We start from the raw sequence: 27509 nt of genomic DNA on the forward strand, positions 1-27509 counted from the left end.
AACTGAGGGTGATTCAGATCAATAACATATGAGCAACTTCTCAGTGTCATGCAAAACACGTCAGAGCACATCAAACATGATGGCTGTTGTCTCATAACATCCTGCTAGCATGCCTGTTAGCCTAGCATGCTAGTTGTTGGTTAGTTATCATGCTAACTATCTTAATATTCTGTTATGTTAGCGATTGTGCTCACTTTTTATTGGTTTCACTTTTGTTATTCATCAGTTCTCCAGTTAAATGACCAGTTCAGCTACTAGATACCAGGGGGCTGAATAAAGTATCCATCTATCCTAAGGCTAACATGCTAGTTGTTTTAACATCCTGTTAGCTTAGCATGATGGTTGTCTATGTGTTGGTGGCTTATCATGACATTAGCATGCTGGTTTGCCTTCCATGCACCCCGAGGTGTTCCCGGGCCAGCCGAGAGACGTGGTCCCTCCAGCGTGTCCTGGCTCTTCCCCGGTCTTTATTTATGGTGATGGCGTCATTCCCTAACCTCCACTTCTTTCCTTATTGTTCAGCTCAGTTTACCAACACACCAACTCATCGGAGGAGAGCAGCAGCAGCAGGGTGGTGTAATCTGCATGGTATAGTACTGGGCGCTGTAGGAGGGAGGAACAACGTCGTGGGAGAGACAAACAGGAAATAAAAACACACCCTATTCTGGAATGAGCCCCCGTCAGGTCCACCTGAAGGTGCACACCTGCAGACAAACATCACAGTAAACACAGGAATATCAGTGCTGTTGGGTTTTTTTTGATAGTTTTTATTTTTACTGCCAATATTCTCCTAAAAAGAACAGATCAATCAATAAAAAACAGTAAAGCACCAGGTAAAGGAAACTAAAAAGGACTCAGCACATGTTATAAATGTAGATTCAGTCGGCCTTCAGCCCGTACAGCACGTCGTCCTGGCTCACATTGAGCCGGACTCGCTGCAGGACCCCCAGGCGGCTGGACTCCAGCAGCAGCAGCCTGCAGGCCCCCAGACGCCGACACACCGCCAGGCCCTCAGACACGCCGATGGGCTGCAGACCCTCCACCCGACACAGAGCCTGGTGCTGCACGAACACCTGCCAGGCCAAACACAGGAGGCACCGGTAATAACAGCAGGACATAACATAATATCATTCAGTCAGACTTTATAATGCTGCATTAGTCTGCTGCACCACCTGTGCACTTTATTATTACTTTATTATTACATAAACTGCTATAATTTACATCCTGTTCCACCCTGTAGCTGTTTTCTCTAATTTTTCCGTAATTACATTGTCTATAATTGTTTCTTTGTGTATTTAGGGGTTTTCCTCTGTATATATTATATTATTGCTATTTAATGTTCTATTTCTTTAACTGTGTGCTTTTGTCTGTTTCCCCTTTGAGCTGCTGTAACAGCAAACCTTCCCCACTGAGGGATCAATAAACAATATCTTATCTTTAGTCCACAGTCTGTGGGACACTGAAGTGTCTGTGGTGAGTTCAGGTGTCTAATGAAAAGCGGAGAAAGTGACAGAATGCGAGGAGGTTGCAGGAAGCGACAGAAGAAGAGGCCAAACAGTCACAAACAGAAGAAAAATTTGTTGATAAATTGAGTTAAGTCGATAAATGTTGGGATCTGTGGAACTGTAAAGTCCAACACTGCTACACCCAGCTGATTAGCTTAGCTTAGCACAGCCTAGCTTAGCATACAGACAGGAAACAGCTAGCCTGGTGTAAAAACTATTTGCCGTTTCACATTTCTTGGCTCCAGGAAGTTACTGTTGGCAAGAAAGTGGTTAAGTGCAGTTTCCCAAAAACAAAATGGAGGCGTAGAAGTTCAGCTACATGGCTAATTTTTAGAAGCGTTGCCTCTTTGCTTATTTCTGATTGGTCCGTGTGCGTTTGAGCGCTACCTGCTGGAAGGTGGCCTCCTCCAATCCCAGCCGCCGGAACTCAGCGATGACGGCCCGGAGGAAGAGCTGCTCCTGCAGCGAGGCACACCTGAGGACACACACGTCAGCTGGTTTATCACACACACACACACACACACACACACACACACACACCTGTACACTGAGTCAGACTCTCACTTGATGGCGTTGATGTAGGCCGAGGAAAACATCTCATTCAGCGCCTCCATCACGTGACACATTCCCACCAATCCCGTCGCGGCACGGTCGGCGGCGGAGTGTTCGCAGATCTCCGTCGCCCTGCGACAGATGTCCAAACATCGCCGGGCGTCACCTGACAGGGCCGCCACCTGTGGGAGGAGAGGAAGACCCACCGGTGATCCCAATATCTGTCATTTCGTGTCCGGCTGATGGTCATTTTGTTTTGATATAATCCTGATAGAGAGCGAATGCCGTAAAGAGATCAAAATAAAACATTGTGTAACATTGTGCTCCGTCATCAGGAGAAGCACGCCGCCGCGGTAACGCCTCCGCTCAGGTGTGAAGGCGAGAGCGCCGCCGCGGTAACGCCTCAGCTCAGGTGTGAAGGCGAGAGCGTCGCCGTAGTAACGCCTCAGCTCAGGTGTGAAGGCCGCTTACCTTCCTGGACACCAGCTGCAGAGCGTCCTCCTCGAACGCCTTCACCTTGTTGAGCCTGGACATGATGATCTGCTGCAGCTGCTTGAAGCTGTACGGCTGGAACGACATCCGGGTCAAACCCTGGAGGCAAAAACACGGGCAGAGCGACACGCCGCCTGTTACCCAGCATGCAGTTTGTCTCCGCACAGGAAGTCATTTTAAAAACAAGCGGTTTCACATTTCTGACTGCAGGACGAGACGAGAGAGTGAAATAATCCGAGCAGCAACGTTCAGGGCTGGAAAATAAAACCAGTTGTGTTTTGGCACTAAACACGACTAAGCTAGCTGGAGCACTTTAGCATCTTAACATCTTACATCCGCAGCAGACTACCTGCACAGGTACGACGCCAATCATGTGACATAAGAGAAGCAGAAACAACAACACAAGGACGGAGAAAGAAACAAGTTATTTGTCTTTGAGTTGAATAAACTATGGATGGAAAAAAAAAACGTAAACGTCACAGTCACCTGTGCCAGAAGCATAACAGGTGTTACACCTCCTAAACAACCACATGGTTTCCCATATAAATAATAATAAAGACGTATATATACAAAATAATAAAACATGGATGATGAGATGAGCTCCCTCACCAGGCGGCTGGCCACTCTGTTGATCATGATCCTCTCCGGCAGGTCCATGGTGTTGGCGATGGTCAGCACCACCAGGCGAGCGTGGCGCCGCGTCGGCCAGTCGAACAGGTTGTACATCACGTTCTGCTTCCGGGTCCACAGCAGGTCCAACTACGGTCCAGAACACAGAGGGTTAGAGAGGGTTAGTCTGCCGCCACCATGTAGCCGGCGTCAACAGCAAGTCTAAAAGCTGTTTATTTTGTCAGCACACGTTCTATCTTCGCAAATATTATTGAAGTTATGTATATTTTAAACAGCTCGGCTGTGCTCAGGTTATTCTGTCTTGTTATATTTAAAACCTGGGCCATCCATACTGTCCATATCCTGGTAGGTAGTAAAAGTGTTGGAACTGGTCCAGTAGATCACCTCAGCCAGCAGCCACCAAACGGGCTGCAATGGCTGCAATGTGATCCTTTGGGACAACTGCACCTGATCACAGTAGGTCCACTAAAAGAGCTTGTTTGCCCTATTTGGGGAAATGAACAGTTCACACCTGGAAAAAAAGATGGAGGGTTTAGACTATGGAATATGAAGGGCATCCAGAAAATTAAGGATCTGTACACGGATGGAGTTTTACTTACCTTTGAGCAACTATGTGAAAAATATCTAATTCCCTCAAAACATTTCTTTAAATATTTACAGCTAAAAAATTATATGTCATCCAGATCCAGACAGATTATGAATACCCCGTCATTATCAAAAATAGAAGAAGTCTCCCAAACAGAAGGGAAAGGTATGCTCTCTAGATATTATGATGTACTAATGTCTACTTCCAAAGTAAGGGACAAACTAAACGCCTGGAGAAGTGACATCCAAGAAGACATAGATGAAATGGACTGGAACGAGGCCTGTTTAAAGGCACAAAAGCGATCTATAAATACACGGTTTAGGCTACTTCAATATAAGTGGCTGATGAGGATGTATATGACCCCTGTTAAACTTCATCATATGTCCGATAATATTCCAGATACATGTACCAAATGTCTCACTGAAAAAGGAACTATTCTTCACTGTCTATGGGAACGTCCAAAGATTCAGAAATTCTGGAATGATGTCATCAAATGTCTGTCAGAGGTGTTTAATATCAACATCCCCTTCAATGCTAAACTTTGTGTACTTGGAATCTACCCAGTGGGCTTCACACAAACAGAGAAACAGACTAAATTGCTGGACTTTGGACTTTTACAAGCCAGGAGAGTGATTGCATTACGTTGGAAAAGTCTGGATGCTCCCTCTATACAACAGTGGATAAAAGAACTCTCGGAATGTATTGGTCTGGAAAGACTAACCTACATTGTCAAAGGAAAACGAAGGGAATTTGTGTACCTCTGGGAACCATTTATGACTATTATAGAAGCTGGAAAGTAAGCCTCAGTTATAAAAATATGGATAATGTGTATATTCAGTTGTGTATGCATTTTATTTTAGACTATTTTATGTTATTGACATATAATTTGTGCAAGTCTAGCATGTGCGTGTGTGTGTGTGTGTGTCAGAATGATCATATGTTTGAGCGGTGACCTATGTTAATGTGGTCCAATTGTTCATTTAATCTGTTGTTTTTTTTTCTCTTTATGTAACAACAAACAAATGTCAATAAAAATATTGGAGAAAAAAAAAAAAGAGCTTGTTTGATCCACTGACAGGCTCAGAGTGTTATTCTAAGTGTGTGACAGCATCATGGAAAGGATCCCTACAGAGAGAGACCTGGAAGATCCTTTTGGTTTAACCACAAACAGCCGTTATATCGCTCTCTGCACACACACCAGACTCCATTCACTAAAACAGGGATTTTAGAGAATAGGACACAGGAGCTGCTGCTCTGCTGCTGCCTCCATCAGTTAGTTTGTTTGTGATACTTTGGTCTTTTAAAGGGTTTGTTAGGATCCAACAGAATATGTGCATAACACAAAACACACATAAAAGAACTACAACAACTACAACTGAGGAAGTGGTAGATCAGCAGCTCCTGTGTTCTGTGAGCTAAAATCGCTGTTTTTGTGAATGTAGTCTGGTGTGTGTGCAGAGAGCGATATAACAGCTGTTTGTGGTTAAACCAAAAGGATCTCACCTGGCTGAGGTGATCTACGGGACCAATTCCAACACTTTCAGTACTGACCAGTCACTGAGACACCAGGATGTGGACAAATTAACTGCCAAATTACAAGTGCATATATTTTGCCATTTGCAACAAGTGATGGTGCAGTAATTCAGTGAATTGGGGGAAATGCTGGTAAAATAAATCTAATATGAGAAAGAGTTCTCACTTCATCCACCAGCAGCACCGTGGTCTCCTTCCTGGGTGCAGGGTTGCTGAATCTCTTCTCCAGCAGAGCGGCGGCGTGGTCGGCCGTCGCCTTCTGACCCGTCAGTTTCTGCAGAGACGAGACAGATGGTCAGTGAACGCACCGGCACTCCGATTCAACTGGGACACCGTCCACTCCTGAGTAATTAGCCTAGCTTAGCACAAAGACTGGAAGCAGGTGGGAACTGCTAGCCTAGCTCCACCAACAGGAACAAAACACTTAATCGTTGAGTCTGTGCAGCAGGTTTCAGATATGCTCCAAATCCTACATTTCCCATGATGCAGCTGAAGGCTTGTTTTTCCACAGCAGACATTATACTCACTAAACTTTGCCTGCTTGGCCTAATTATCTAGCTGTGTGACTCTTTCCTTCACTTTATGACCCTCTTGGCCTGAAAAAACCTCAGTTTACTTTATTTGATATGAAAAAAGTCATTTAAACTCATTTTCAGCTTCAGTTTGTGTCCCCGTGCATCACAAACTTCAGGCCAGCTCAGGAAATAAAAGAGGAAAGAGGGGAAAAACAACAAAACCTCTGTGGAATCAGTACTTTTACTGCAATAAATATGTAAAAATACTGTAGATGGTAGAAGTCCTTCAGTAAAAGTCTGTTCCTATAATGTGGAAACTATTAAACTAAGTGTTTAGGCAGAAAAGTGTCCCCTGTACATTATTATAGATCCCATCAGTAGATTAAAATCCTGCTTCCGTGATGAGGATCAATACTGTTTGAGCTCATTTTGATGGTTCTGTTCCTCCTGGTTTCACTTGCTGATTATTTTCTCCATCAATCCATCGATAGAAACGATAAAAATGGTGAGAAACGGCGGCACAATGAGCCCAACAGTCCAAAACTCACTCAGTCATTCAGTTTAAAGTCATTTTAAACCAAAACATCTTTGGCTTTTCTGCAAGAAAAAGGACTTAATGACTCTTAGCGTCACGACCGGATCAAGACGAGGGATGTGGCGTGTCAGAAAGTCAATTAACCCTCTATGGTACCGTGTTGCCCTCAGACAACAAACCCATCTCCAAAATACATCCTTTGAATTAACCAATAATGCTTTAATGGGTCACATGCATGGAAAAAGCTCCACAAAAAGGGTCTGGAAACAAATATATAACAGATATTCACACTAATAGGTGAGCAAACCTTAATTTTTAATAGTTTAATGCAATTTATTTGCTAATTAAATAATGGAAACTTGTTAAAATGCAGTGAAATATGGAATCACCATGGCAGCATGACAGCATGTGTGTTCAGGTATGTATAATTAACAATTTAACAAAGATTAATTTGATGCTGGTTGCAGTGAAGTAAAGTTCTACTATTACAGTGAACAGTCTTATTTACTTATTTAATATTTAATTTCCATGACCACTGAGCAGCAACACCACAAATGATGACAACGCATGAAAGACACAGGAAACCTGCATTGAAAGGAAGCAGTGATGTTTCTCGTTTTCTTGTAAATGGTTATGATCTTTGCTTTGAGAAGTGGTTTGTGTAAAGTTCAACGAATTGCGCTGGAACTCTGAGTCATTCATTTCAATGAGTTGTTCCACAATAGTGCAGACAAGAAACCCTTTAAAAGAGTTCCTTTTATACTTTTATATTTAACATGACATGTATTGTAACCTGTTGAATAGTTTACACATGTTTATGAAATAAATGATGTTCAACAAACCCCCAAAAATTATAACATGTTAAATAACCACTGGTTAAATAACCACAAAAAGGCCAAACACTGAGGTCACGGAGCAGAACCGGGCCGTGACCTTCGTGCTCGCCGCTCTGACCTGCAGGATCTGGACGTAGGCCTGATGGGGATCCGTCATCTTCATCCCGTTGATCTCGATGAAGTGGAACGGGGGGATCTCGTCCACGTCGGCCGCGTGCTGCAGACAGCGCATCACCTCGTGGACCGTGGCCGTCTTCCCCGTGCCGGGAACGCCCGAGATGTACATGCACCTGCGGCGGGAAAAACCACATCACTGTGACGATGGGTCCGACGTCAACGCGCCGTGAAGGAGGAGCGTGGCGTAGCGGCGGCCATCTTACCCTCCCGTGCCGTCGACGATCTTACTCTCCACGAAGGTGTAGACGTCCTGAAACTCCTGCTCTCTGCAGGGAAGAGACTCTGGCACGGCAGACACATGGAGCCTGGACACACACAGTGTTACACACACACACACAGTGTTACACACACACACAGTGTTACACACACACACACACACACACACACAGTGTTACACACACACACACTGACTGTACTTTATGTTAAGTTGCACATTCTGTAAATATATTTATAAGTTAGCAATAGTAGTTTATATTTATATCCTGTTCTTTTTTACTCTTTGGCATTCAGTGTAGATGGCAAAGTAAGATATTCATTGTACAGGGAAACCAGTTGTCATGTACACATGACAATAAACACTTTGAATCTATCTGAATCTTGAATCTCTCACACACACACACAAATGTGGTTGATTTAACAGTTTTTCTCTGCAAACACACCAGACTCCATTCACAAAAACAGGGATTTTAGCTCACAGAATATAGGAGTTGCTGTTCTGCTGCTGCCTCCATCAGTTACTTTGTTTGTGTTATTATTTAATGCACAAATATTGTGTTGTGTGTGAACTAACTTTTTAAAACACCAATGTCACAAAATAACACAAATAAACCACCCAGTTGAGGCAACAGTAGAAAATCAGCAGCTCCTGTGTCCTCTTCTCTAAAATCCCTGTTTTAGTGAATGTAGTCTGGTGTGTGTGCTGTTTGTGGTTAAACCAAAAGGATCTTCCAGGTCTCTCTCTGCAGGGATCCTTTGCATGATGCTGTAATAGTACTTCTCATCTCTCCTGTTTTAAGAGTTTCCATCCGAGGACATGCTCATGAGTTGTCAGACAGAATGACACCCGAGGCTGAGCTCTGCACCGGTGTGTAGCCTCATATCTACAAGGACCAGAAGACCAATACCTGCCACCTCACACCAGCAGATGATCACATGATGTGTGACAGCTACAGCCACATTATAAAAACCAACTGTGCGTCCTTTTACTCTGTAACCTCCATGATGTTGTTGCACTGTTGAACGCTCCTCTTACATGTAAGATTAAACTTTGTTATAACTATAAACTGGCTCCAATCTCCTCAGTCTAAAGAAAACACAGACCTTACGCAAGGCTGAGTGAAAAAAGGTAAGATCTTCACTGCAGGATTTTCCTAAAAAAAAAAAATAAGGAGAGGCCACTGGAGAGAGGGAGGATGGTGGGATGGTGGAGGAGGACGGCAAAGACTAATCTGTCAGCACCTGAGTTAACAATAACAGACGTCAGCGACTCACAAGAAACAATGAAGAAGAAGAAAACTATGTCAAATCTTAAATATGGGTTATATGGGAAAACAACACACCCATTTCATTCAGAGATGAGCAAACAGAGAAGTTCAGCTTTCAGATGAAGTTTCAGGATGAACCTAAAATGCATTCTAACCTTTCCAGGTGAACTTAATGTGAGCTTCTCTAAACCTTTGAATGCACATGTCCAACTGTTCAGTGTCTCAGTACTTTCATGATGAGTACAGGCTGGTTACTGAAGCCACATCCTGTCACACTGACTCAGCTGACAACTGAGGATGACTTACATATATTTAGATAATATACAGTAGAGAAACAGACTGTGAATAGTATGAACATCCATGTTTCACTTTGCTTTGGTTAACCACAGCACAGCGCCTACACACACACACGTTAAGCACGACGCCTGGCAGCCAATCAGAGATCAGGATTCTGTCTACAAACATCCTGATCATCATCGATTCATCGTGCAGGTTTGGCGCCAACATGGCCGCTGTGGCTCAGGGTCAGAGGTCACAGGCTGCCGTCTCACCTCGTCCGGGCCTCCTCCAGAACGTTGGCAGGCTGCCGCGCCGGCAGCGAGCGGCAGGGGATGCTGGGAGTCCGCGGCGTGCCAGGTGTCACCTGTGGAAACAGGAAGTGGTCAGAGCTGACTGATTCTGTCGACGTGGCGTCCGGCTGTCAGACTTTTACCTTCTTGTTGGGAGTTTTTCGTGGCGTTCTGGTCGAGGGGCGAGTTTTCCGACGAGGCGTCCCTGCAGCGGCACGTCTGCTCTTCTTCAGCACCACCTCCTCTTCATCCTCCTCTTCATCCTCCTCCTCCTCCTCACTGCTGCTCCGCATCTCCTTCCTGGACGGGACGAACTCGTCCTCGTCCTCTCCTGATGAGTTCAGGTCCAGCTGGTTGTCCAGAAGATTCCTGATCGAACAACAGTGGTGTATTAGATTCTTCAGGCGTCTGATCGATGAGTTTCAGCTCTAATCAATCAATAACATCAGTAAATCGATCACTCACAGCTGCTTCCTGATGCGGGACGACACCACCTGCGCCGACTTCCTCTTGGAGCTCCTCGGCGTGGCGGTGACCGGCAGCATCGGAGAGTTTTCGTTCTCCACCTCGGCCCTGAACGCCACACAGCAGTGAGATAAAAAGGTGCAGTCCGTCAAGTTTTAACGGCGTGGATCAATTCCTCAAGGTCGGGGGGGGGGGGGGGGAAGAGGCGGGGGTCACACTGACACTAACACACACACACAGTAGCGTACCACCTCAAAGTGGGGGGGGTCGTCATAGCAAGGCGGGACGAAACTCCGGTGGTGTAATTTGTATACGACACAATGAAACACAGCTGAGGACGTGGAGCGTTTGGTTTGTGTGGATCCGTTTACCTCGTTAACAGAGATAATAAAAACGGTTTCAAAAACAACCAGGTAGTATCACTAGTGGAAACGCAACAAGGCCGAGCCGAGGAAAAGCTCCAGTAGTGACGCACATGGCCCCCTTTTCTACCAACATGGCTGCTCTGGATGCTTCACTCTGGCCTTATTGATCAGGATCGGTCCTTTAACTCCCACATTAAACTGATTTCTAGAACTGCCTTTTTCCATCTCTGTAATGTTACTAAAATCAGACCCATCCTGTCTGGAGGTGACGCAGAAACACTCGTCCAGAGCTGCCGGGGGACTTCCCATGATGCACTGGGCTCCTCTTCATCATCATGTTCGCCTCTTGTTTTTCAATATTACTAGTTTAGTAGTCACACTCCTGTTGTCAGCACTATAGTGGCCATTAGTGGGTGGCGCACGCTCGGGTTCTTGCTCTCGTTTCTCACTCTCTCTGTTGAGTTAGAATCTAATCTCTAATCTCTGCTGTCTGTGACGCACCAACCTAAACAGTTAATCAGAAATGGTTACGGACTTTATGATATCCAACAAGTATTTAAACATGAGATGTTTGGAAACAGGAACAGGACACACCAGAGGGACACACACACCAGAGGGGGCTCCTCTGACCGGCCCCTCGGGGTCCGTCATGAGTCCAGCGCTGCGAGGACTTTACCTGTGACCTGTGACCAGAATAAACTGCTTGTGAGACCAGACTGAAACCCTCCGTTGAGTTCTTGAGCTGTCAATATAAGTGTTATGAGAATTGCCATCCAAGGACATGCTCACAAGTTGCCAGACAGAGTGGCAATTGAGGGTGTGCTCTGCAGCGGTGGGAAGCCTCATACCTACAAGGACAAGAAGAAATTCTCACGCCAGTAGATGTGTGAGAACTACACCCACAACGCCCATTATAAAACCTAACTGTATATGCTCACCAGAGGAGCCTTTTACTCTGTAACCTCTATGGTGTTGTTGCACTGTTGAACGCTCCTCTTGCATGCAAGATTAAAATTTTGTTAAAATTCACAAGCTGGCTCCAATCTCCTCTATCTAAAGAAGAAGTCTTGGGGCCCCAATATCCATTCTCTTCCTCCGGTGAAAACCACAGACCTTGCGCAAGGCTGAGTGAAAAACTCAGAGGTAAGACCTCCACCACGGGATTCCTAAAAACCCGTTTTGGACAGGGAGGCCAGGGCCACTGGAGAGAGGAACGGTGACGGGGTGTAGCAGAGGAGTGACGAACCAGCTACCCTGAGTCCGGGACTCAACAACAGGGGTGAGTTAACAAAAAGGATAGGTCAGGGACCTATAGCAAGTCAGGGACTTACGGTAAAGCGTCTTTAGAAGGATGGGCCTGATATGGGTAATTGCTGCAGCAGTTGTTATCAGAGTCAGGGACCTGACGAGGTCCTGTATGAAGGGGATGCGAAGCGCATGAAACAGAAAGGAGAGAACAATGTAAAATATTTGGAAAAATGGCAAAACAAATATGGGTTTAAGGGAAAACTGCAAGTAGGAGATTGCAGAGTGTTAGTGGCAAAAACTGAAACAAATACAAAGGGGAGAAAAACACAGGAAAAAAAAGAAGGCCTTACAGAGGCTAAGGCGTGGTTAAACGAAGCAGAACTCAGACAAGCTGGCCTTCAGCGCCAGAGGGAGGAAAAGCAGAGACAGAGAGAAAAGGAGAAGGAAGCAGAAAGGGACAGGCCAACTCCTAACCTTTATCCTGTGTTGTATTCTGCCCGAGATGAGCGAGAGGACCACGAATACATACACCTGGGTCCTTTCCCAAGTCTACCGCCATACTCGGATCCACAACAACCACCTCTGCTGTCTAGGCCTCTCCTGGGGAAAGTCACTTCAAAGTCCTCACCTCCAGGACCGTCCTCCTCCTCATCTGCCTCCCACCACTTGCCTCAATCATCCATGACTGCACAACCATCTCTGTCCGGGGTGGACACACCACACCGGACCCGAAGCGGTAATGTATACAATCCTTTACATTACATCAGTCCAACACAACCACCGGTACCTAATCTATGATAGAAATGCCAAATCCCAGAGCAGGACAGAGTAATCAACCCCCCACTGTCAGAGTGTATAGACCATGGACTGATGCAGATGTAAAAGAAGCTGCTGCTGGCATCGTCCATCCCAGAATACATCCGGAAGAATTCCTAACAGAGATAAAGAGACTGTGTGACAGTTTCAGGCTGGACACAGTGGAGACTGAGAGAGTCCTGCGATGTGTTGTGAAACAGGATTGGTGTTTGGTGAAGGGGACGTGGGACCCCTTCGAAAATAACGTACCCATCTCGTTCGGACATGTGCAATACAATGAGAGGACAGAGGCATTGTATGGTAAAATAGTCCAACACTACAGAGGACAGGCTTGTTACTCTAAAGTGTTAGAGTGCAAACAGGGACCAGAGGAGACAGTGCTAGTCTATTTCAATAGGCTGAGTCAGATTTTTGCAACTCACAGCAGTATACCTGTAGACCATGCAGACATGAGTAATTACAACCTACAGCTAAAAAATGCATTCCTGCTCGGGATGCATCCACAAATCTGCAATAACATTAAAAAGCACCTCGCAGGATGGAGGAGTGCAGGAATTCAAACCATCAAAGATCATGCAGAACATGGTGAGGAACAAATGAATGTAAAGAAAAAGAAGCTTAAAGCTAAAAGTAATGACTTATTAGTTATTAGTAATCTTATCATTCACAAATGCTGATATGTTGTTGAACTGTGAAGACAAACCAGTCATACACCTTGACGTCCAAGGTAAGATTGTCCAATTCCTTTGCGATTCAGGGGCGTGCAGAACAGTGATCAGAACAGACGAGGGGGGGGGGGGATCTTCCCTTGCGTGACAGTAAAAGAATAAGGGTTAGGTCAGCAACAGGGCATATAACAACAGAACCCCTAACATCCCTCATAGTGATCAGAGACCCTGTTTCGCACAGGACTGTCTCCGCCCATGTGGCAGTTTCACGCTTGTGTCCAATGAATTTACTGGGACGAGACCTAATGCACACATTAGGCATCGGAGTAGTTCCAACTCCAGGAGGCATGAGGGCACATAGAATACATGTTAAAACAGCAAACAGTGATAATGACTCAGGAGCAGGGAGCTATGTATTTGAGGGGGGGTTATTGCACTACTGGTACAGCCTGGATGTAATTAATACAGGCCCTTGTGATGTTACCAAAGATTTGTTAGCAATAGTGAAAACACATGTCCCTCCATTTGCTGACATTCATGAGCCATCAGATTTACATTGTACAATGTATTATCGCTATCACCAGGGCCGCAATGAGAAGTATGAAGAGAGATTTTTCAGGTCCTCAAGTGCAAGCCTCAGATTAACAAATCTATATTGGGACAAAAAAGGAAACAGTGTCGCTGCAGTGAAACTGAGGGATTCAGATATGCCGCTGTTTCACTGTTGGGACGCACCACATGTTTCCTGTTCAAGAGCTCCAACCTCTTCATGGAGAGATTTAAGTCCCATAGTCACGGAAGCAGAAGAATCAAGTAATCAATGGGAAAAAGTAGAAGCCAAAGTCTACTACTCACCAACTTTGCAACTTTACTGTACCAAGTTAAACTGGGTAACAGTGGGGTGCAAAGCAGTTCATCTTAATGGGGTAACAAATACACCCACTAAGAACTGATACAGCTTAACATCTGAGGACGAGGACGACCTTAAACATGTACCACAGAAATTGTGGTCAAAGGGTAACACAGATGTGGGACTTATCAAAGACACATACAGACCGTATCAGCGACAGTATCCACTAAAACCTGAGGCTGAAGCAGGGATAGCACCTATTATTGCTGATTTAGCTAAAGCAGGTGTAATAAGAGAATGTCCAGATTCACCCTGTAACAGTCCTTTGTTTCCAGTCAGGAAAGCGGCACCATCCACGGGATGGCGCATGGTGCAGGATCTGCAGGCCGTTAATAAAGCAGTTATACCACGAGCTCCTCTTGTACCAGATCCACATACACTGTTAAACGATCTGGACCCGAAAGCCAACTGTTTTTCTGTTATAGACCTAGCAAATGCAATACCATTTCAATACCATTGCATAAAGACTGACAATTTTGGTTTGCTTTCCAGTTCAGGGGGAAAAAATTTACATTCACAAGGCTCCCACAAGGTTACACTGAAAGTCCTACTATTTTTTCCATGGCTATGTCTTCTAATCTAGCACAATTTATTCCTCCATGCGGAAGTCAAATTCTGCTTTATGTAGATGACATTTTAGTGGCATCTAAGAGCACGGACACTTGTAAAAAAAGACACTTTGGCTCTCTTACAATACCTGGCTGATCAAGGTCATAAAGCTAGCAAAAACAAACTGCAGCTCTGGAAGCCAACAGTAAAATATTTGGGTTTCAATATCTCACAGAAAGGAAAACATCTAGACGAGGGGAGAAGAACAGCAATACTGCAAGCACCGAAACCTGTAACCAAAAAGCAGGTGATGTCTTTTCTTGGTATGATTAATTTCTGCAGGGCCTGGATCGCAAACTATGCAGAAGTCACCCAGCCACTGCTGAGTCTGATCTATGATCAGCCGATGGCTGCTGGTGATCCGTTAATCTGGACACAAAAGGCGGAGGAGTCATTCACAGAGGTGAAACAGTTACTGGTGGGATCTTGCAGCCTTCCCGGATTATTCAAAGCCATTTATCCAAACCTGTGATGCACGGGGGGGTTTTATGACTAGTGTCCTTACACAGCATTTTGGAGGAAAACTTAGACCAGTTGCCTACTATTCCTCTAAACTAGACCCTGCCTGCAGGCTGTACAAGCAGCAGCATTGGCTGTACAGTGCTCCGCAACAATGGTGTTATTCCATCCACTCACGCTAAAAGTATCACATGCAGTGGAGGCACTTCTCACTCAGACCAAAATAAGTTTTATGTCTCCCGCTAGACACCTCAGTTGCATGACAGTGTTGGGCCTTGCCGCATGGCCAGACAAAGAGCGGCCTACATGTACCTGGAAAAGCCTAACAAAGGAACAGACGGTGAACAAAGGGCCATAAAATAAACGGGCGCCAAAACTTGTCGGCGTTGCCTCCAATAAACTCAGGTAGGGGGCGTGGCCTGGATCCAACACCAAGAGTTCTCATTGGGGGAAAACCCCCCAAATCCACAAGGAACTCCCAGTACGGCCATGACATCACTAAACGTTTATAAGCAGTGAACACCTAAGACACACACACACATACACACACACACACACAAATACACATACACACATGCTGGATGCTTGTATATATATCTTGTTTTGAGTGTTAACAATTTGTACCAATAGCTGCTTTTAGATAGTTGAATAGCAGATGTTTATTTGAACTAGTATTATTGATCACAAATCATTGTGCTTGTTGAATAAACTCTGTTATGCATTTAAAGAGTAGTTGTTTGTGATTACTGTGCATATATTTGTTGTGGTAACAGCTGGTTGAGATAGTCAGTGCTCGGATTCATGCCTTTCCACTCACTTTATAAATGTAAGATAGTAATTTAAATATCGACATTTTTAAGTGAGGCCCCTTTTTATTCACTCTTATAAATGTGAGATAGTGATTTAAATATCGACATTTTTAAGTGAATAACCCCTTTTGAGACTGTATTCCAGTTTGTTATTGGTCCCTGATACCAGGGTGGTGCCCCGATATTATGAATTAATAATTAATTAATAACTAATTTTTACTGATATTGATAAGTACACTGATAAGTGCTAAATCTTATTGATAATACTGCCAATAACTAAACTAGCTCCATCCAGTGCACAGCAACAGTTTTACTCTCACAACCTCATTTAACTATAGAGAGGTGTACGACACTTAATCCATCTACACTCCTACCAAATGAACTAGATGGTGTTAAACATGACTGTGTGGCAGAGACCACAACACGGGTCTTACCAAGACCTGATCTCACTGATACACCTTTGGAAAAGGCAGACATAACCATGTTTGTTGACGGTTCATGTAAAAAGAACCCAGATGGGTCTAACAGTAGTGGGTATGCTGTAGTAACGTTAGACTGTGTACTGAAATCAGAAGCATTACCTTCAAGTTTTTCAGCACAAGCTGCCGAATTAGTGGCTTTAACAGAAGCATGTAAAATAGGATGTGACAAAAGCATCACAGTGTACACTGACAGCCAGTATGCTTTTTCTACTTTACATGTGTTTGCACAACAGTGGAAAAATAGAGGTATGGTAACATCGACCGGGAAATCAATCCCACACAAAGATCTTATTCTTAATCTGTTAGAGGCAATTCAATTGCCCCCAAAAGTAGCGGTATGTAAATGTTCAGCTCACACGACAGGAAATGACCCAATTTCTCGTGGGAAACTGCAGAGCAGATGAGGAGGAAAAATTAGCTGCCGCTAGGCAACTTCCTGCTAACAGAGAGTACACAGTCAGTGGGGAGCACACACACATTGATCAAGACATTCTTAGAGACATGCAGCAAAACTCCGGAAAAGCAATTGTGGAGTACTAAGGGCGCCACCCTAACAGAGGGGGGGCTCTGGCAATGACCTGAGGGCAAGCTGATCCTTCCAAAAAATCTTTTTAGATTTGCAGCTATTTTGAGTCATGGAATTTCACATGTCTCAACAGGAGGGATGGTATCTGTGATAAACAAAATATTTACAACCTATGGTTTCCACAATTATTCAAAGAATTTTTGTGCTTCATGTCTGATATGTTCTAAACATAATTCACAAGGTAGAATGAGACCGAGACAAGGTAAATTTCCTGAAGCAACCTACCCTTTTCAGATCATATGTATGGATTTTATAGAACTAAATAAAAATGAAGGGAAGAGATATTGTTTGGTGATAGTAGATATGTTCTCAAAATGGGTGGAGGTAACTCCAACAGTAACAAATGATGCTATGACGGTAGCCGAGGTCCTCGCTACAATAATAGCACCTAGATTCGGATTTCCGGAAAAAATCTATTGTGATAATGGTCCACATTTCAGGAAAGAGTCAATGGGACAGTACGTTTGACAGACATGTTTACATTCATGCTATTAGAAAATCTTATGTGAAGATATAGTACTCTGAAGTAATTATTGACATTAATTAATGCTTAAGAGAAAGGTGCAGACAGCTGTTTTCCTGTAAATAGTATGAACATCCATGTTTTTCCTTTGTTTTCGTATATCAGGGAAAAGCTTAAATCAGGTTCTGCAGTTTTCTGTAACAGTATATCCAGTGCTGAAATCTGACAACAACTTGTTTCTAATTAAACATTGTATTATTATTTATTAGGCAAATAACAAAGTGGAACAACTAAATAGTCCTTCTTCACATGTTTGAACCAGAAATCTTAATATCTAGTTTGACCTCCCTGATTGTTTTCATGGACTTTTCCACCGTCTCTTTTGTTATTGAGCTCCAAATAGTTCCCAGCTGTTCCCTCAGACTTGTTTAGGATTAAATTAGTGTGTGATCTATTTTTTAATCCAATAAATCCCAGATCTGTTCGATAGGATTCAAGTCTGGACTCTGACTTGTCCAGTCCATCAGTTCCTCTACTCCAGATTCCTTTTCCGTCATTTCAAATCCATCATTGTGATTAAAGAGCTGCACATACTGGAGGGTTAACCATCACAGGAACTAAAGAAATATTCTGGTGATCAGCAATACTGTTAATTTAGGGCAGGGGAGGGAAACACCTTCCACTGGGTGGAGGTCTGATACATGTGTTAAGCTCTGTATGTAGCCCATAATTCCACTTGCTCTGGGTTTAAGTCATTGTTGGCTCAATAGCGTCCTCTTAGGATCTATAGCGTGCTGCTGACATTGGTGCCACGCTGTCAGGTTACATGTTCATAGGAATGTGTGGACATATTTTTCAGTTGCTAAAGTAGCTAACTAAGAGTTTAAAGACTCGGAAAGTCTCACTGGCTTTAAAAACAAGTGCATCATGTCTGTGTGTTCACATTGAACCCAGTTATGACTCAGGAGAAACATGAATTTAGCCGGAATTAGGAATCGAAGCTCCGTTATCAGTTCCTCTTTCAGTGTCTCTCATGAGGAAAATATAAAATAAGACTCACAGAACTCCCAGGGCAGGTTCCTTCAGGGTTTTCAGGCCTTTTGTCCGAGAAGGAGTGGTGGCTCTGTTTGAAGACATGTTGGGTTTGTGGGCTTTAGTCACTGTGACTGATAACTGGACCATGACCTTTATGACATTTAACCCTCAGTGATGTGCTCGTTTACACTGCAACTGAAACACCGACCGTGCAGAACCCAAAACGGAAACAAGGAAACACATTGACAGTAACTTACGCATGTAGAAACCAGGACCCCATGTCATGGTATCTAAATGAGTGCAAGGTAGACTAGCAACTCTGTTATCTTGCAGGGTAAAATCCCTGTTGTAGTGAATGCACCTGATCACAGTAGGTCCACTAAAAGAGCTTGTTTGATCCACTGACAGGCTCAGAGTGTTATTCTAAGTGTGTGACAGCATCATGGAAAGGATCCCTACAGAGAGAGACCTGGAAGATCCTTTTGGTTTAACCACAAACAGCACACACACCAGACTACATTCACTAAAACAGGGATTTTAGAGAACAGGACACAGACGTTTGTGTGACTTTTTGTTTGTGTGACTTTTTGTTTGTGTTTTTGTGTGACTTTGGTGTTTTAAAGGGTCAGCTTGGCTCCAACACAATATTTGTTTAACACAGTAACACAAACTAACTAACTGATTCTGGCAGTGGGAGACAATAAACTCATTTGTTCTGTGAGATAAATTTACTGTCTTTGTCAAATGAGTCTGGTCTCTCTGTAGGGATCCTTTCCATGATGCTGTCACACACTTAGAATAACACTCTGAGCCTGTCAGTGGATCAAACAAGCTGTTTTAGTGGACCTACTGTGATCAGGTGCAGTTGTCCCAAAGGATCACGTTGCAGCCATTGCAGCCACTTTGGTGTCTGCTGGCTGAGGTGATCTACTGGACCAGTTCCAACACTTTTAGTAGGAAATATGTAATAGTAGGGGGACCTGGTTTAAAAATGACTAGAGCTCTGGACAGTAACATCTGAACAACTCCTCATTTGAGCATTTAAAGAGCAGCTATAGCTCCCATAAGGCCTCTGGCTAAGCTCACGCCTAAAACATGTTCAAATCTGCAACAAACACAACCAGTCCTCAGCTCTTACTCATGCTTGTGTCACTATGAGTATTGTGTCTATTCTTTACTCTTCATCACTGTGCTTTCAGTTTCAACAAGAGTACTACAGATGCAGTATTTGCTTTGAGGATGTTGATAGAGAAGTACAGAGAAGGTCAGAGGGTCAGAGCTGCTTTGTGTCTTTGTAGATCTGGAGAAAGCTCATGACAGGGTACCCAGAGAGGAACTGTGGTTTTATTGTATGAGGAAGTCTGGAGTGGCAGAGAAGGATGTTAGAGCGGTGCAGGACATGTATGAGGACTGAAAGACAGTGGAGAGGTGTGCTGTAGGTGTGACAGAGGAGTTCAAGGTGGAGGTGGGACAGCATCAGGGATCAGCTCTGAGCCCCTTCTTGTTCGCTATGGTGATGGACAGGCCGACAGACGAGGTTAGACAGGAATCTCCGTGGACTATGATGTTTGCAGATGACATTGTGATCTGTAGTGAGAGCGGGGAACAGGTGGAGGAGAAGCTAGAGAGGTGGAGGTTTGCCCCGGAAAGGAGAGGACTGAAGGTTAGCCGCAGCAAGACGGAGTACAGGTGTGTGAATGAGAGGGACCCAAGTGGAAGAGTGAGGTTACAGGGAGAAGAGGTAAAGAAGGTGGAGGATTTTAAGGACTTAGTGTGGAAAAGAGGTGAAGAAGCGTGTGCAGGCAGGCTGGAACGGGTGGAGAAAAGTGTCAGGTGTGATGTGTGATAGAAGAGTTTCAGCTAAAGTGAAAGGAAAGGTGTACAAAACTGTGGTGAGAGCAGCGATGCTGTTTGGTCTAGAGACAGTGTCACTGAGGAAGAGACAGGAGGCAGAGCTGGAGGCAGCAGAGATGAAGATGCTGAGGTTCTCCTTGGGAGTGACCAGGATGGATAGGATCAGGAAGGAGTACATCAGAGGGACAGCACGTGTTAGAGGTTTTGGAGATAAAGTCAGAGAGGCCAGACTGGGATGGTTCGGACACGTCCAGAGGAGAGATAGTGAATCTATCGGTAGAAGGGTGCTGAGGTTTGAACTAGAGGCCTAGAGGAGGACCAGAGAGGAGGTTTATGGATGTAGTGAAAGAGGACATGAAGGTAGTTGGTGTGAGAGAAGAGGATGCAGAAGACAGGGTTAGATGGAGGCAACTGATTCGCTGTGGCCGAAAGGAGAAGAAGACGACTGTGCTTTCAGTTTCACCTCCCCAACAGTGGATGTGGACAGATCACCTCTCTGCTGTGCACTGCACTTATTCCAACCACCACACCTTTGGTGTCTGACTCACTTCTGTCCCCCGGAGGCATTATTTCTCCTCGGGGTGGCATTTCTTCGTCTGGGCGTCCTGCCTGAGCCGACCGCTAACTCTGCCTCCATCACATCGCCCCGCTGAGGACTCTGATCCAGCAGCTCCCTGGAAATAGTGCCGGCGACTGTATTTTACACACTGGTCACATGGTTTAAACCACTTTACCAGCGGGCAGAGGGGAGACAGTCCCTTCTTCACAATGGGGATAACTTGAGGTCAACCTGCCTACTTTTTCCAGAGCTTTCAGCTGAGAGGGACAAAGATGAACTTACTTCTACCAACTTTAATTTCAGTGTTTGGGCATTTATCAAGTTGTTTGTATTTTATTTTACTGACTAATTGCTACGAAACCTGGGCCCAACTGCACCTGATCACAGTAGGTCCACTAAAAGAGCTTGTTTGATCCACTGACAGGCTCAGAGTGTTATTCTAAGTGTGTGACAGCATCATGGAAAGGATCCCTACAGAGAGAGACCTGGAAGATCCTTTTGGTTTAACCACAAACAGCACACACACCAGACTACACTCACTAAAACAGGGATTTTAGAGAACAGAAAACAGTTGTTGTTGGTCTGCTGCTGCCCACATTGTTACTTTTATTTTGCTATATAAATATTGTCTTGTGGCAAACTAACCCTTTACAACACAAGAATCACACAACAATCACCAACAAACTAACTGATTAAGGCAGAGCTAAACCATCAACTCCAGTGTTCTGTTCTCTAAAATCCCTGTTTTAGTGAATGTAGTCTGGTGTGTGTGCTGTTTGTGGTTAAACCAAAAGGATCTTCCAGGTCTCTCTCTGTAGGGATCCTTTCCATGATGCTGTCACACACTTAGAATAACACTCTGAGCCTGTCAGTGGATCAAACAAGCTCTTTTAGTGGACCTACTGTGATCAGGTGCAGTTGTCCCAAAGGATCACGTTGCAGCCATTGCAGCCCGTTTGGTGGCTGCTGGCTGAGGTGATCTACTGGACCAGTTCCAACACTTTTAGTTCCTACCTCACTGCATTAATTTGATTAATCCCTCCGGAGGGGAACAGGAACGTCTGAACCCCGTAAGTTGATGAGACCTGTAACTGTGTGGGAGTCGACTCTGACCTGGTGGACTCGTCTCTGGCAGACGCCGGCAGCTGGTCCAGCTCAGAGGGAGACAGTTTGCTGAGGATGACGGTGGAGGGCTTCAGGGACACGGCGTCCTGATCGGTGGCGGCGGCGGCTCTGTGACTCTTCCTGGCGGGGGTGAGGCGGTGGTTGAGGGGCAGGGTCCGAGCGGGGGAGGACGGCAGCCTGCCGCGAGACAACATCCCCTCCGACTCCAGCTCCTCGTCCAGCAGCTGGCTCAGGACGTCCTCACGGGTCTGTGACGTCTTCTCCGGACCTGACGGGACCACGAGAGGAAAGAGTCCGTGACCTCCAGACGCCATCAAACATTTTCTCTTAAGATCAAACCTTAAAAATATTAAAGTCAAAGTCACTGTGGATGTCAGAAACAAATAAAAGTGTCTTCATGAAGCTGTTTTGCTTGAAATGACAAAAATAAAGCAGCCGGCGTGAACTCACTCTGCTTTTTACCTTTAATTACTTGATTTAAATGCGTTTGTGATGAAAGACTGAATCAATTATTATTAATTATTAGTTCAGATCGGTTTTCTATAACTGTATATTTCTGTTATCTGACTCTTCAAACTCTTTCAGGTGTCAGATCTTCATCTATGAGGACAAACATAAGAACTTCCTCACTTATATCAACAACACCAGACTCCATTGACAAAAACAGGGATTTTACACAGCAGCAGCTGCTTTGATCCGTCGCTATTGTTTGACTTTGGTGTTTTAAAAAGGTAACTTCGGTTCAAACACAATATTTCCCTTCGACTACTTTCACTTCCAGCTCAATTAATCACATCAGTGTCGTTTCACTTCCTTTCAGCTTCTTTAACTTTTTGATTTCTCGTTCCTCGGCAGCCGAAGTGTGATGTACCTGATGACAGCTTCTCTACCGATACCAAAACTCTTGGTGCCTTTCTGAGGCATCATCCAAGATGGCAGCCTCGGTACTTTGCGTGTGTTTTACTTTTTTACTGCTCACTTTCACCAGGGAGGAACTTTTAAACACTGGACAAACATCCTGAAACTTTTCCTCCAGTTTCTACTGTTGTTAAAGAGTTCTATTCTGTCCCTCATATCAGTTCAGAGAGTTTGTTATAAGACAGTTCATAGTTTTTTGTCCAATAATTAATCTAGCAAATGTGTCTTTATTAGGAATACATTGACCGTGGTAAGCGCTGCCACCTAGTGGTCATATAGCGGAAGTAGAGAGAAATGACTTATTGTTGATGTATATTAGTGCCTTATTCAGTAAGCAGTTGTCTTCTTACATGTCTATGGAGTCAGTTGTCACTTAGTATGGCAATTATTGTTAGCTAGCCGTTAGCTCTGACTTGCCTGTTAGCACAAATCATAGTAGCGTATAGCATTTAGCATGCTATTTATCCATCTGTTGCTAAGGTTATGACTTGGGATCGGTTATGTGCATGTGGCAATGATGTTTAGTGTGTTTCCTATGCATTTCTACTGAATCTAAACTCTCTGTATTCTGTTTCTGTTATTACAGTTTTACAAAAAAGAAAAAGGGAATAATACAAATGGTACATCAGTAAAGCATCTGAAGAATGTTACACGGTCTCCTGAGTGCTTACTGAAGCCATTTATGTTTAGCTCGCTGCATAGGCTGAATAGTCACATTTAGCTGAGGGCAGAAGAAGTTCTATATTGTTTATATCGTCCTGTTTCTATTCTTATAGTTTATTTCAAGTTTCACTGGAGTCAAATTGTTCAAACTTGCCCAATAAAGTTGATTCTGACTCTGATTCCAGTTATTTCAGTGCTTTACATCACACAGGAGGGATCTAACTTTTGGAGGAGACTATTCTTTCACACACATCTTGGGATCGAACCCCCGGCCTTCTGATTGGGAGACGACCCTCTCCACCCTGACACCACTCACTGCTGAGCTCCAGTCTCTTGCGGACTCCGGGCGTCCTGGCTGAAGCGTTCCTCCTCTTGGCGCTCAGACACTTTGACGCCGACAGTTTGGTGGCCGAGTGCAGAGACTCGGCCTCGGCGGCGGCGGCCTTCCCCGCGCTCACGGTGGCCCTGCTGTGCCTCACCTCCCCTGACGTCGCCCGGCGCATGATGGCGAGGTCCGGAGTGGGCAGGGCGCGCCTGGAGGGGCCTCGGGACGCCGGGGCGGCTGCAGGTGGCGAGCAGGGCGGCGAGGGGGGGAGGGAGGGTTTGGGACAGCGAGGGGGGGTGGAGGCCGGGGGGTGAGGGTCCAACAGAGCGGGATCGGTCACTGCGAAGGTCTTGGAGTCCCAGGACAGCTTCACGTACAGGGTGTCCCTGTCGTCAGAGTCCGGGAACGGAGCGGCGCCGTCCAGGTGCTTCACCTTCAGGTGAGAGGACAGGAAGTTAAAGGGCGAGTTCGCCTAAATCAGATCATATCTGCCAGCTGACAGGTCGCTCTAACAGATTCAGACTTTCATCAGACGACACACAGCTTCCTCTAGAGACACTAAAACACCCTTTAATCACACGTGCTGTGGTGCTCCCCAACACCTGGGAACACCTGGGAACACCTGGGAACACCTGGGAACACCTGGGAACAAGCGCCGAGGACGAGTTCTCATTTATTGAGCACACATGTAGGATCTTTCTAATGTGTTGCAAATTCTCTCATGTTTGGCTTCAACAAGATTCACACGCTTTCATTAAAAGGGCAACTCCGTTTTTTTTTTTAAACCTGGGTCCTATCTGTCCATGTCCTGGTGTCTGGTAGGTACTTTTTAAGCCACTGACAGGCTCAGAGTGTTATTCTAAGTGTGTGACAGCATCATGGAAAGGATCCCTACAGAGAGAGACCTGGAAGATCCTTTTGGTTTAACCACAAACAGCCGTTATATGTGTCTCTGCACACACACCAGACTCCATTGAAAAAATGGGTCATTTTATCTCGCACAACACTGGAGTTGCTGGTCTACTGCTGTTACAATCAGTTAATTAGTTTGTGCTGCTGTGTGTTACAGAAATAGTGTACTGGATCTGACGTTACCCTTTAAATCACCAAAGTCAAAAAATTACTGATGGAGAATCACTGATGGAGGCAGCAGCAGAGCAGCAGCTCCTGTGTCCTGTTCTCTAAAATCCCTGTTTTAGTGAATGTAGTCTGGTGTGTGTGCTGTTTGTGGTTAAACCAAAAGGATCTTCCAGGTCTCTCTCTGTAGGGATCCTTTCCATGATGCTGCCAGAGACTGAAAGCAGAGCTGAAACATTTCCAACAGGTTTGTGGAGTAATAGACAGTTTTTTTTTTCTGAATCTGACTTGAAACACAAACATCTTCTTGCACGCTGCCGTTGTTTCTGTTACTCAGAGTTATTCAGGCGTGTCTTACCTGCACAGGTCTGAGGATGGACTCGGCGTTGACCTCGTCGTCACAGCTGCGGCCCTGATAGTAGAAGATCTCCTGAGGGTGGGGCTCTCTGCCCAGCAGCTTCAGTTTGCTCAAAGGCACCTCGGACACACGAACAAACCACTGAACCACCGCCTTCTTCTGGCTCCCGCTCTCTGAAACGCAGCGACAGAGGGGAGACGTTCACCTGAGAGTCCTCGGGGTCCGAGTCTGGAGTCGTACGAGACAACTCACCGTCTCCGAACAGCTTGATGACTTTGGCCACGTAGGGGTTGTCTTCGTCCTCCCCCTCGATGAGGATGTGCTGGCCGGTGCTGATGACGGTCGTCCTCGGGAGGCCCTCCACGCTGATGGCCAGGGAGCTGCCGTTCACAGAACCACATTATTATTCACACAAACAAGTGAAGTGAGACAGAATTATTTCTACCTGAACATTTGGCTGATTTAGTTTGAATATTCAGCTCATTTTATTCACATTTGAGGCAGAAATTCATGCAGCACAACATGATGTGTAATCATTAACAACAGGATCACGTAAATGTGTACAAATATTTTAAATGCTGAATCTAAATAGTGATTATAAACTCAAATCTAAACCTAAATGTGAGTAAGTTTGCTGCACCGACAGTAAACACACACACACACACAGTTGGTTTGCTTACAGCCAACAAATGAACGATCAATAATGAGAGAAGGTTTCCTTTGTCCCACAACATCAGTCATTATTGATCCTAAAGCCTCTTTAAGGAGAGAGAACAGACTTGATTAATATTGATTCTGCTTAATTAAACTAAATGTTTTCCCCATAGTGATCATTTTCTTTAAAAGGAGTTTCCATTTATTTGGCATCCATGAAGGATCTTTCTCATGTGTTGCAAATGTTCTCATGTTTGGCTTCAACAAGATTCACACGCTTTCATTAAAAGTTCAGCTCTGGTATTTAGAAAACTGGATCCTGTCCATCCACATCCTGGTGTGTGAGTGACTGGTAGGTAGTAAAAGTGTTGGAACTGGTCCAGTAGATCACCTCAGCCAGCAGCCACCAAACGGGCTGCAATGGCTGCAACGTGATCCTTTGGGACAACTGTACCTGATCACAGTAGGTCCACTAAAAGAGCTTGTTTGATCCACTGACAGGCTCAGAGTGTTATTCTAAGTGTGTGACAGCATCATGGAAAGGATCCCTACAGAGAGAGACCTGGAAGATCCTTTTGGTTTAACCACAAACAGCACACACACCAGACTACATTCACTAAAACAGGGATTTTAGAGAACAGGACACAGGAGCTGCTGCTCTGCTGCTGCTGTGATCAGTTAGTTTGTTTGTGTGGTTGTGTGTTACACAAATAGTGTACGGTCTGTGACTTTACACTTTAAATCACCAAAGTCAAAAAATTACAAATAAGATTAACCAGCTGATCGAGGCAGCAATAGACCAGCAACTCCTGCCTTCTGTGAGCTAAAATCCCTGTTTTTGTGAATGTAGTCTGGTGTGTTTGCAGAGTGACACATCGGATGTAAGATAAAGTTTGTTATTTTAGAAATAAAGCCTGACTGACTGGTCGGATAAAGTCAGTGCAGCCATGTGACTACATGTGTTGAGCTTCTGATGATACCAAAAGTCACATTTTTCCCTTCAGACGCCACTCAGATGGTTTGATCCACTTGATCCTTAAAGGGTTCAGTTAGTCAGAACCACAAAAGAGCTCAAATCTGATCGAGCACTTAAATATCTTCTCTTTATCATAATTATTGAGTAAACTCCACCTTCACTTATGTTAAAAATCAGAAACCACCACTTCCTTGTTTTATTTTTACTACTTTTTAAAGTATTTTTGACCGAATTAAAGTGGCTGTGGACAGAAAACTAAATGAACATCACCTCATTTAACGTGAAAATCCCATAACTTGTGTTTATTTATGTTCATGCACTCATTTTATTCCATTTTTTTCCCATTGTGCTGTGGAGCTCACTCATATTCGCAGGTTTTCAGCTTCCTGTTGAACCCTGACGGAGACCCGATCCACCTGTAGACCCGCCGGACCCTCAGTCTGGTGAAATACTTCATCCTCTTTCTGTCACACACGCGCAAATAAAGAAGCGGATCGATCCGGAGCGACGCCGATCAGCTCTTTAATCCAAAACACGGATCGAAAGGATTGAGAGGAGATTCGCGGAAAAAAAGACCGGTCCGGAAACAACGCGGTCCGTATTTGCGCGCCAAACTCCGTCACTTCCGTGTTCTTCTTCTTCTTCTTGGCGAACAAGCTTAAAGGCGCATT

The 27509-nt window shown here is 44.7% G+C and overlaps 1 protein-coding gene across 1 annotated transcript; it reads right to left on the minus strand.

Annotated features, from left to right (window-relative positions):
• Window positions 1–783: 783 nt before the first annotated feature.
• orc1 (origin recognition complex, subunit 1) lies at window positions 784–27349 on the minus strand. Its single transcript, XM_070832345.1, has 17 exons — window positions 27201–27349; window positions 25461–25588; window positions 25209–25381; window positions 23765–24206; window positions 21856–22135; window positions 18355–18417; window positions 9880–9987; window positions 9558–9783; window positions 9397–9488; window positions 7565–7666; window positions 7303–7474; window positions 5465–5572; window positions 3159–3308; window positions 2529–2648; window positions 2070–2239; window positions 1893–1980; window positions 784–1073 (listed from the first exon to the last, which is right to left on the minus strand). Exons 1-17 carry the CDS (start codon window positions 27293–27295, stop codon window positions 879–881), a joined length of 2712 nt encoding a protein of 903 aa, XP_070688446.1. The 5' UTR covers window positions 27296–27349; the 3' UTR covers window positions 784–878.
• Window positions 27350–27509: the final 160 nt, after the last annotated feature.

Source organism: Pempheris klunzingeri, chromosome 6 (genome assembly GCF_042242105.1).
Source record: "Pempheris klunzingeri isolate RE-2024b chromosome 6, fPemKlu1.hap1, whole genome shotgun sequence".
Taxonomy (NCBI): Eukaryota; Metazoa; Chordata; class Actinopteri; order Acropomatiformes; family Pempheridae; genus Pempheris; species Pempheris klunzingeri.

Excerpts from the sequence above, each read along its gene's own strand:
- orc1 (XM_070832345.1), bottom strand. The coding sequence starts at position 27,295 with ATGAAGTATTTCACCAGACTGAGGGTCCGGCGGGTCTACAGGTGGATC. Across the intron at positions 25,589-27,200 it reads CTGAAAACCTGCGAATATGA|CTCCCTGGCCATCAGCGTGG; the intron begins GTGAGCTCCACA and ends TGTGAACGGCAG. Across the intron at positions 25,382-25,460 it reads CATCAAGCTGTTCGGAGACG|AGAGCGGGAGCCAGAAGAAG; the intron begins GTGAGTTGTCTC and ends GCTGCGTTTCAG.